Below are 11,965 nucleotides of genomic sequence, written 5' to 3' on the forward strand. Positions count from 1 at the left end.
TTCTCATCTTTGTAGTCTCCACTCATATATCCTACGGATCCTGCGCAGGGTCCAGTATGTAACAGGATTATCAATAAATGATATCAAATATATTGGTATTTGAAGGATCAATGTTTATAAGAAGGAAATACATCACACATTCTGATAATATTACCACATAATTGACTACAAATATAGAAAGAATATGAATTCATTGTTTCCAGAAGCTCCCCCCAAAAGGCTGGTGGAAACATTTTTAGAAGCACCAAAAATTAATCATTCATGCATAGTGTGAGGACAGAGTCCCAGAGAACAGTTTCCAGGCTCTCGGCCTCACGTGGAAAGGTGCTGGTTGGGGTAGTAGATGGCCATCAGCTGTGACTAGTTGGCCATCAGCTATTACCCGTCAGCCATTAGCCACTGATATAACTGCTGTGGCTAAGCTAGCAAGTGGATTGCAGTTAGCAAGTGAGGTTGGTTGACAGAGAAGCAGACGGCAGGTTGAGGATCGGATCATGTGGCTCCTGCCTCCTGTATCTCCTACCCAGCCGCCAGAGAGAATATAGTGGTCTGACTCCCCTATCTATGGCTCTAGGGGTGTTCCTTTTTGGCCTCACCATATCCTGCGTTTTTATGCGGGGAGTGGGAGCTGAGACCCTGCATGACACCCCGCATGACACATAGGTAAAAAGAATATGGATAAATCTGAAAAAAATAAATAAGCATACTTAAACTATCGAGCTCTTCTCATTTGTAAAAAGGAATGTGAATTAGGAGACTTGAAAGGAACTATATTTATCAAGCATCTACTTTGTTCCAGGATAACTCTTTGTGCCTGCGAGATAGATATTATTGTGCTGGTTTGACAGATGAAAAAACTGAGGAATGGAGATGTTAAATAAATTGCCAAGGTCACAATACTAAAAATACTCAAAACTAGATTTGAAACACAATTGCTCTGACTTTCTACTGCACCACAAACTGCAAAGAAGTATCACTGGCCTCTCTTGCTGGAAATAAATCAGCAATTTTTCCTTTTGTCCAACCCTAGAGGTGGGTCAGAAACAATTGTCACACACTTAATGTGACAGTGGAAACACATCCATTAAGAACGTGGATCTTTTAGTGGTGAGGGTGATTTTGAAACTTCTCAATATTTAAGAAACAGGACTACACTTTGTAGAAATAAAATTTTACATCTAAACTCTAGGTCTTTCTATGTTACTATTACTATTTCACTCTAGATATTTGAAGTATGAACAATTCTTCTCAGGACTATAATATTAATTTTGCTGACTATAAGCCACCCGTGATCATCAGCCAATGTCAGAATCATGTGCACTTTTCTTGTCTTCCATGCTTTAGTCAGAGAGGCAAATCAAAATTGGGTAAATTTCTCAATTTGTAACATCCAGGAAGGACTTTTGAAGTTATGTACAACATGAGTTACCAAGAGCAATTCTTTTCCTTATGCAATAATTAAAACTATGGTAGAAAAACAAAGCCACTAGTCGTATTTTATCATAGATCTTGTCATACCTTTATGAACTGATGGATTACATGAATGTGTCACACTAGAGGCAAACAGCAAAGTCTGATAAAATAAAAAGAATTAACTACACCTTGCAAGTTGTCTGGATTGGGGCAGTAACAGAGTAGATTTTAGCAGAGACTTGTTCAATTCCTAATGATTTCATGTATGAGAGAATTCTAAGTGGATAACAGTGAAAATAGTATTAGGGGTTTGCATGAGAAAAATATCAGACATATCCCTAGAATACATACATTAAGTTAATTTAGTTAGTTCTTGAGTTTGTTAGTGACAGGATCAAGAATTGAGATTTTTGTATAGGTTATACTTCTGGTAATACACTATAATCTATTTTCTTTATAGAAAAACAAATTCAAACAGAATTGTAAGGCTAATACAAATAGGTCCTATTCTATGGTTTATGATCAAACTAAATTTATAAATCTTGATTTTTGGGAAAAACAAAGATCTTGAATGATGATAAGGAAAATAAGACACTAATGTTTATTTCTTCACAAGACACATTTCACCTATCCAGAGGGCATTTAATATGCTTTCATTTATTATTATCAGGCATGACTATTTTGGGGTTGATATGAAAAATCAGGCATTGTCTAAAACACAGGAATTTATAGTTAAAACATTTATGATAATTGGTATTCATTTTTGGTGTTTCCCCAGGATTAGTGTTTAATTCATAGGTTCAAAGAAAAAAACTACTATTTGAAAGAGCAAAACGAGACCTCAGAAGTTTATGTATTTCTTTAAAACTAGAGGTATTTTATGCTTTTCTATATTGCTGAAAAAATCGTCAGCAAACCCATCTTTTTAACTCCAGGTTTTTCCATATCTTTGTATATCCGTTTTTTTTTTCTCTCTCTCCCTTTCTGTTATATAGATATACTAATATATTAATCTAATTGATATTTTATATATAAGGAGAGAGATGAAAAGATGTAGAATAACAGGTTAGATATAGATATGCTAATGATGTATTAGTACACATGAATATATACAAATACATGCCAATATAAGCATATATAATGTATTAATCTAATCAGGGGTGTCTATATATATACTGATTGGATTAGTCTCCTTTTTTTTTTGTTTTATCACTTTTCCTAAGAATGAGCTATTTACATGAAATTGCTATTGGGATTTGTTTGGCCCACCTCACTCATCTGTTTAAGCACCTGCTATGCGCTAAGGCACTATCTCGGGAACTGAGATGGCCATGATGAACGCTGTCCCAGCTCTGATGGAGTTTACGGTGAAGTTGGAATTACACGCTAAATAAATGACCACATATATATAGTCTCTCTAGATTCTACGAGTAACAAAATGTTATAAAGGAAAAGTATGAATTCTATGAAAGAATATAAAAGGAGCCTTAATCTGATGGGAGAAAGGGTCACAGAGGCCCTAAGTGACAGGCAAACTGACCCAAAGGAAGGATGCGACTCAGCCAGATGAAAGAGAGGGGTAAGTGTTATAGGTTGAGGGAACAGCATATGCCAAAGCTCTTGTTGGATTAATCCTAGACAAGAAGGAGAAAAGAAAAAAAGATAAAGGAATTCAACACCTACCGTGAGCCAAGTTATTGATTTTAGGACACTATCTGACAACCTAAGGTTCAAGATAACTTATTAATTCCTTAAGACAATCTCTGTCAGGTATGGGGGATACAGAGGGAAATGAAATATGGTTGATGCTCTGGGAGAGCTCTTATTAGAGTAGAGAAAGGAAACCTGTAAACAAATAAAAGCAATGCCATATTTGCTGTTCAAATAAATTCAAGTATCTATGGGAACATCAAAACGGAAACCACAAATTCTGTGGGGAGTGTCAAGAAAAACATCGTGAAGCGGGTATTATTTGAGCTGAGTTCAGGAGGATGAATAAGCTTCCTCCTAATGGCAGAAGAGGAAAGCCCCTTCCAGGTAAAAACCCTAGCAAAGGCACAGGCGTGGACCCAGGAGAGAACTAAACACCTAACTGCAAAGATGGGAGGGAAAAAGTGAAGTTGAAGGAGTAAGCAGGAGTTGAATGAAACTGAACCTAATTTGTCACGTTTCCACACTTTCATTTCATGTCTAAGAAATAGCATGCCAGTTAAGGATTTAAGATAAGGAAGTCTTACCTATTTGTGTTTTCTACAGAACCCAGAGGATGTTGGTGCTGAGAAAGAGTAACTGGGAGGGGCATGGGCTTGGAGAAAAGCTGAACTAATGCAATGGCATTGGGAAATGGGGGTCCTCTCTGCTAGGCAGAGAGGAGTGGTTAATTTTCAAAATAAGGTAGGATTAAAGAAAAATACAATTTTTTAACAGTATAAGAAGAAAGAAACATGAGTAAATTTTACAAATATTTTATTTTTTTTTCAAAGAATAAAAGAAGTACTATAAACCAGTGAGACACACAAATAAAACATGCAATTTTAACATAGTAAATGTGGTAGATATATAATTCTTTATAACAAAATGGTCAAAAACTTTTAAAGATCTAGTCTAAGCATCTACCAATCTTAGCAGTGTTGTGTATTTTTTTAAAAAAAACTAAATGATGTGTTTATATTCAAATAGCTCAAATATATTTTCAAAACTTTTAGAGTACAGATCACTGTTAAGTTTGCTTTATTCTGAAAAAAAAAAAAAGGAAACCTAAAGGAATGCATTTCTGTAAAAACTATCCATAAGGAGTTGGAATTTACCTATTTCCTAGCTGCTTCATATATCCAAAACATATATTTAGTGAGTAAAATTATGGTACTCCTAATAAAATAGTTAATAAATACAATACAAAATCAAAGTGTAATAAGTAAATCATGACATTATGCCATACTAAGAAGACATTAAATGTCTGAAGTTATAGGAAAAGAATATATTACTCCTTATAGAATTTAAACATTTAAAAATTCTAAATAAGGAAATACATTCTACACAGAAAACTGTATGATGCACCTAGCTTTCTAATGCAATATAACTTAAATAGGATCCCAGGGTAAAGAGTAAGGAAATTCTTTAACATATTCCCCAAGAAACAATACTAAAATAGTTCTGATTTCATGAGAAGAGTGAGTAGCAGTTTATCTTCATATGTAGCATTCTAAAGAAATACCCTTTACATATTAAATCCACAGGCTTTTCAGTAACACTCTAGGCAATATATTCTAGAAATGCACTAGTCACCTTGAAAGATTAACAACCAGTGATTCTTGGTTTACTATTTAGTCAATTGCCAAAGATTTCAATAGCATAGCAGATAAAATAACAGCAAATAAATAGCAGGAAATAGTATGTACATTACTTCATAAATTGAGCAGAAAGCTGCGGAGACAAACCTAGGTCCCACATCCCATCCCTCTCTCAAAGTGGGGAATTCATGAAGAAACAGAACTCCCTGGAGAAATCAGCATTTGCTTTTTATCTTCCTTGGGTCCTGAGAGCTCCAGAAAACTGTTCTGCTGAAGAACTGGGCAGTTTTTCCAATGCATGGTTCTTTCTTTTAATTTTTCTTGTTTCCACTGTTGAGAAAAGAATTCTATCAGTTTAACCAAATTTCCACACTCCTCTATGCCAACCTGTTTTCAAAACACAGATCTTAAGATCAATAAAAAATACAGGGTGGTGAACACACAATGCAATATATACGTGATGTATTATAGAAATGTACACTTGAAACCTATATATTTTACTAACCAATGTCACCCTAATAAATTTAATTTAAAAATTTTAAAAATCAAAGGTGGACTCAAGGACTATACTAACAAAAAATACATGTTAGTCGTGAGTTCTGTGTAACCTCTTAGGCAATTCCGTGCAACATAGTGATACAAGTTTTCCCTGGACATTCCAGAACAACTTTCCCCTTTTCCCCTGAACAATCTTTTTATTTCAAGAATGGGCTGGGCTGTGGCAGCCAAATCCCATGCAGAGGATAACGACCTTGCCTGAGAAGTCTGCACGTCAAGAGGGATTTGAAAACCACGAAGATAAAAGTGACAGGTACCTGTTCAAAAATTTCCGGATGATTTTCTTGAACAAAGGGCCTTCTGGGTCCAAACAGACTTCCTCGTTGTTCTTCAAGGTGACTCTGCAGAAAGAAAAAGGGGATTCGCCCATGAGCGCAGGGGCTGAAGACCCAGGCAGGGGGGCTTCCCTCTTGCCAAGGTCCCAGTGTCCACCACCGAGCACGAGGACTTACATCACTTGTACGCTGGGGCAATGCGGTCCTTCGGGGATCACCTGCAGATTACTGATCATTTTGGGATAAACCGAGGATGTGAGGGTTAAACACACGCAACGCAGCTCTCTCAGTACGACCGCTTTAGGAGCAGCTGTGGCAGAAAGAGAGACACCGTTATAGGGCAGGTTGCTGGAGGAGCTCGTCTCCAGCAAGCCTGGCCCGGGACACTTTCCCGCCCTCGGGACTCGGAGGCCGCGGCCGAGTCTGGGGCGCGCCGCTCTGCCCGGTGCGTCCCGCGGGCAGTTCGCTCTCACCGCTGACGAGGGAGCCCGGCGGCGTCAGTAGCAGCAGAGCGAGCAGAGCGCACAGCGACCTGGAAGGGCTGGAGATGAGGGCGGCGCGGCTGGGCTGGAGACTCATTGCGGCAAAGAGGGTGCGGCGAGAGGATGAAGGAGGAGGCGCGGGGATTTGAAGCTCCAGAGTACTATGCCTTCCCCAAGTCCTCTGCATCCCTTATATCGGCACTTGCACCTTCCCCCAGGCAGGAAATCAAACTTGGGATGCTTGGGAAATACCCTGGGCTGGGGGGAGGGAGGGAGGGGGAGGAGAGGATGGGTGGAGGGAGTGAGCCGTAGAAGTCGTGGAAGAGGTTAGCTGCCTGCAGCCGACTCTCGGAGGACGTGATAACCTGGCCCCGCGGTAGATGGAGCTGCTGTTCCTGTTGGAGGTGAGGGGTGATCCTGCGGAGATTTCATCTCTGAGCCAAGCAGGGCTAGCAGAGGCCGGCTTCTCCTGGGGGCCAGAGCCCTCTGCGAGGGGTCCTTCACCTCCATCTAAAGAGGGAGACTGGAACCAAAGCAGCGAGCGGGAGGCTTGACTTTAGAATAAAGTTTGTGAACATCCTTAACCCTAATATTTTATTTATTATTTATCCTTATTCTTATTATTCAGGAAATGTAAGCTGTGATTAGAACTGCACTAACCTGAAAGCCCCACCTCTTCTCCTTGCAGGCAGATCATTCTAGGTTCCTCAGATTAGTTTACCCAGCTTTAGAAGCCAAGGTAATATGAGAAAAGTGTCTGTACTCCCACTTGAAGTCAGTGGCAGAAACAGGCTCCAAAATCAAATCTGCTTACTGGAAATTCTGTACTTGTAGTTTAGCAAGCATATGTGTGTCTAGGTGGCTGAACAAAAGTCTTCAAAAGATCACCCAGCAAATTGCCCTGGAAGATGGTACCTTGTTTTCTGCAGTTCAATATACTACTGAGTTGAAAGGTGTATGGTCCCTCAATTTATTGGGGGTGGGATGGGGTGGGGTGAGTGCAGATTAAAACAATGCCAGAGAGACCCAGCCTGCTTTAGCTATGGCTCTTCAGGCAGGTGTGTCATTGACCCTATCTGGTGAAGCCATAGAAGGCTGATGGGTTTCAGGGGCTCATCAAGAAGTTTGGTCTAGAGATTTGAATCAATTTGACAGTAAGACAGCACCCACTCTGGCTTCACTCAAACAACTGCAAGGGAGGGAAGAGAGGGAAGCTTCTGGAACCATCCAACTTCATTATTAGTGGCTGTTTCAGCAGGCTAGTTGTGGTCTGAAGTAAGTCCAGAGCTGCCCCCTCAACTGAAGGGCTGAGGTAGCTTCCATCTTCCTCTCCCTCTCGCTCTTCTCTCCCTTATCTTTGGAAGTAGTTAGAACACTGAAGTTTTAATGGCCAGGTCTTTCACATGTCTAAATCCACAGCATGTATAACTATGACATTGGAATGGCACATTGGCTTTCTTTCATGAAAATCTAACTACATACTCTTCTGGATTGTTCTAAAGACTCTGCCCTCATGCTAGTTCAGCAAAGACAATTAGTAAACATGATGGCAATCGGAAACCAGTCATGGAACGAATTTCATTTCCTTGTCCCTGTGACCCTGGGGAATTTTATTAACTCCTCCATTCATCTTCCTTGGTAGGACATCCCCACCATTGTTGAACAAGGAAGAGGTGTCCTAGACCTTTAGAACACTTAGCCTGGAAGGAAATAAGAAATTCTGCAGTTGAGGAGGCTGAGAGGTCTGGCCTCACTTTGTGGGAAGCTAAATGGGAAGTTCTGTCTCTGCACAGCTTCCCGATACCATCAGCATCACATCTGACTCAGCTAACGCAATCCTTCATCCTTCTGGGGAGGGGCAATCTGGAAAAACAGCCTGCAGATTTATTATATTGACTTTTTAGAGATTAGAATGTATCTAAAGACAAAAGATAAACCTCATGAATGAGGGTAAGACAAAACTTCAAAAATGTGATTAAAAATCTTGGACAATTAATTTCAACTTAACCATAGGAAACCATGACAATATAATAAGACTTTGTGAGAAAAAAAGTTTAACATAGGTTATTGAATTTTTGTGTGTGTGTCTCTGTGTGTGTGTGTGTGTGAGTTCCAAATAACCTATTTTAAATATAAGTGAACATATGGATTAGTCTTGGCACTAAATGTTAGGATCAGAGAAAGGTCATTTCTCCAGTTCTTCCTGCCACTCTTATAGATGTGTATCCTCCACCTCATTTGCACTCTAAACCAACTTACCATGCATTGCTAATAAAGTACAAAGAAACAAAATATTTCTCCAGCTGGCAAGCAGATAATAGAAAGTCCCCGCTAGAAGTGGGCTGTTGGGTTACCCAACCTACTCAGGAAGCAATGTGTAACTTAACCTAGGTTCTTATTGAAATCATTCTGGCTCATGGCCCATGTCTGGCTCCTGTTTAGGGACCTCTGATATGGTCCTTGTGCAAAGACAGATAGGAATGTGGTGGTCCAAGACTCCCTGCAGTTGAGAATGATAGCACCAGGTGCCATAGGAGTCAGAGCTCTTCAAAAGTATTCTTTATCACCAATTTAAAGGAAAGACATTTGCCTTACCTGCATTGTGTCCTAGTAGTGAGAAAAAAAAAAAAAAAGCATGGTGTTATTTTTCTCTCAAGCTGTAATAAAACAATCCATAAATGACACTGACAGTTGGATAGTCTGAAAGGTTTATTGTTTGTCAAAAGCATCAAATTTTAGTCATAATACCACAGAGTAATGTCATATGAATTAAAACATTCTTAATGGTTTGCAGCTTCCAAGACACTTTCATGTGCATTTTCTTTTGAGCCTCATATTGATTCTTTGAGGCTAGAAAAAAAAATTTAAGATTAAAAAGAAAAAATTCTCCTAGCCTCATTTTTCAGCTAGGGAAAGTAAGGCCAGAGAAAGGGTTAAGAAGTAGAAAATCCAGGACTGTAACTCAAGCACTAAAGAATCCGCCACAAGAAAATTTTAATGGTTTCCAGGTTACAAACCACTTTCTTCACAATTACTGGCAAACACCCCATGGCTCTCCACATCTGGTTAACCACTTTACTTGTATTGCTCAACAGCCATACTTTAAGCTGTTGAAATCCTCAGTCTATCTATTAGCCTTTGAGGTCATAATGATATCAAATCTGAGAGACTTCCAGCTTAACCAGCCTGAAACTATCGCCTGCTTCTTAAATCCTTCTCTTTGAGGCCAGTGCAAAGTCCCATCTCTGAAAGGGTTTATTCTGACAAAGTCAGTTGAAATGTATTCCTTCTGCCTTTGGCCTTCGAACATGAATGTACTTGCAATAACTATCTCATGAGACAGAGTTCAGTTATTACTTGATTTGCTGTTGTTTCCCTCAAGTCAACTATAAACTCTTTAAAGTCAGTGGTAATGTCTTATATTTCTCACATAACCTCCGGTAAGTTTCAACTTTAATGGCAAACAGTCTATGAACATTTGATAATTGATAATGATAACTTTTTATTCTGCAGTGTTCTTTATACTACAAGTAGATCTTAAAGTTAAGGAGGAAGAAATGGGGCTGTTTACTGTCAATAATAATTTCATCTCCTCTATTTTGAATTGTCTTTCTTCTGTTGGAAATTGTTTCTTGATTACTCTTAGGACTAGTTTAAATGATATTTTAAGTCTTTAGAATCTAAATTAGTCAAAAGAATGTTCAGAAACCAGCAGGATATTTGATATTAAAACAAAGAAAATTATACAACTAAAGTATCAACCAAATTACATATGTTCTATGATTTCGAGATTGGTAAAGATAAATGACAAGGGGAAATTCCAATTAAGTTATACTGAGTTGAATGTTAACAGTGTGGGAATGTTATTCTAAGTTGATCTCCTCTAACAAATAAAAGGCCTTTAATTATGTGTTCAATATATGATCTCTGCCTTTCAAATATTTTTCTGAGTTTCTATTTTCCTTTATATCCACTACTCTTTATATTACCTTTAAGAAATGCTACATGATTGCAGTAATTAAAGATGTAGACATATCATTATCAGGTTATCAAGAATATTAATGTAAGAGTTTATCAGTCAATAAGAGTTTAAGTGGAGGATAGAGTTACTTGCTTATATGCACACACACACACACACACACACACACACACACACACAAAAGCCAGTTACTCTTGGGTTAATTTTGTAATATCAATGCAATCTATTTCCTTCAACACTGGGCTTGGCAGTCCAATTAAAAAACAGCATCATTAGGTAGTAATTTTGCTTCAAAATTGCCCAGCTTTACTGTGATATGTCAGGAACATATTCTCTACTTTTGTCCATTATCTGTTTTTCTTTCTGCCTATTTCAGAATAAGTCTGCTTCAAAATGAAGTAAATGGATGAAAATTGATTGAGTACAAACTGAGGTAGGCTCCGAGTAACCAGATATGGGCTTTTCCCTGTCACTTCCTGGGTAGGGGGTAGCTAGCTAACTCTTCTTCAGCTATGCAAAACTGCAAAAAGTTCTTGTTGATATATAGGGGGGAAAAAAAAAGATGAGGACTAAAGTTTTAAATGTTTCCAAACGCCTTGGGCTTCTCAGAAATAGGAAGCACTTATTGCTGTCTTTAGAAATTTGGTCTGAGCTAAGCGAAAAACGAAACAAAAACAAAATCATTTTAAGGGTTAGGTATTTTGAATAACATTTTGGGGAAGTCTTTTGTCTGATACTGCAGGGGTCCTTTATGGAAATCTGACTTCTAAGACTATGCTTTGTAATGGACATTTGCTATACTGTTTTTGACCACCATTAACCTTCATACCATTTTTTAAAGGATACTATCCACTTCTGCATATATATTAAGACCTCATCGATTGTTGTTTTAGTAGGAAAAATTGTGATGTGTTTCCATCTGTGTGATTTATATACTATCTAGATAATTAAAATCCTTTGTTTACCACTCTTGTCACTATAGTCTGCTGTTGCACAAATAGCACACTTAACATTTGACAAATATCCAAGCCAATGTCCATGTACTTAAAGGCCAAACACACACATGAGCGCACACATACCCCACCAAAAACAACAACAATAACAATAATGCTATGGTCTGATTATTTGTGTCTCACCTAAAATTTACTTGTTGAAACCCTAACCCCTAATCCCTAGTTGGCAGATAAATCCTCTGGGAGATAATTAGGTCATGAGGGCAAATGTCTCACGAATGGTATTAATACCTTTATAAAAAAGGCCCCACAGAGCTCCCCCACCCCTTTTAGCATGTGAAGGCACAGTGGGAAGGCACCACCTATGAACTAGGAAGTAGACTCTCGCTGGACACTTAATCTGCCAGCCCCTTGATATTGGACTTATCTGTGTCCAGAACCGTGAGATATAAATTTCTGTTGCTTATAAGCCACTTGGTCTATGGTATTTCATTATAGCAGCCTGAATGAACTAACTCAAACAACAATAACATTAACTAAACAAAGATGGAAAGAAAAAAAATAGGAATAGGTTATAGTTTTAGTGTTGATTTCTTGCCATGAATTTTTTTCATAAATCTGATCATGAATTCCCACTGAATAACTACTTTTATGCATTTTTGAAATATTATTTTCACAAGAATTGGGAATTAGTAAATTGGGTCCACTGACATAAGAGGTGTTGCAATGCTAAACTAAAAGCCACAAAATCCTAGAAATTCTGGCTAATGTTGGACCATGACTACCGTGCTAACCAGTTGGAATTTTAAAACATGGCTTCCCCTGGAGAATAAATTAACCAAACCATTTCAATAACATGTTTTACTTTGAATAATTTTGGTTTTGAATAAAATCAGCAATAGTAAATTAGGCTGGAAGTAATTTTCTTTGGAACAAAATGTTCCTTGGGTACAGCTTTTATTTTTCCCTAGTTTAAATTTGCAAACCAGATTGGTGAAAGCTATGACCAAGGATT

At 38.2% G+C, this 11,965-nt stretch overlaps 1 protein-coding gene across 1 annotated transcript; it reads right to left on the minus strand.

The window, feature by feature from the left end:
* Positions 1-3,862: 3,862 nt before the first annotated feature.
* CXCL6 (C-X-C motif chemokine ligand 6) lies at positions 3,863-6,242 on the minus strand. The gene is made up of 4 exons (XM_019720050.2): positions 6,010-6,242; positions 5,714-5,846; positions 5,519-5,602; positions 3,863-5,033 (listed from the first exon to the last, which is right to left on the minus strand). The coding sequence occupies exons 1-4, from the start codon at positions 6,203-6,205 to the stop codon at positions 5,015-5,017; spliced, it is 432 nt and encodes a 143-aa protein (XP_019575609.2). The 5' UTR covers positions 6,206-6,242; the 3' UTR covers positions 3,863-5,014.
* Positions 6,243-11,965: the final 5,723 nt, after the last annotated feature.

Source organism: Rhinolophus sinicus, linkage group LG02, assembly GCF_036562045.2.
Source record: "Rhinolophus sinicus isolate RSC01 linkage group LG02, ASM3656204v1, whole genome shotgun sequence".
Taxonomy (NCBI): domain Eukaryota; kingdom Metazoa; phylum Chordata; class Mammalia; order Chiroptera; family Rhinolophidae; genus Rhinolophus; species Rhinolophus sinicus.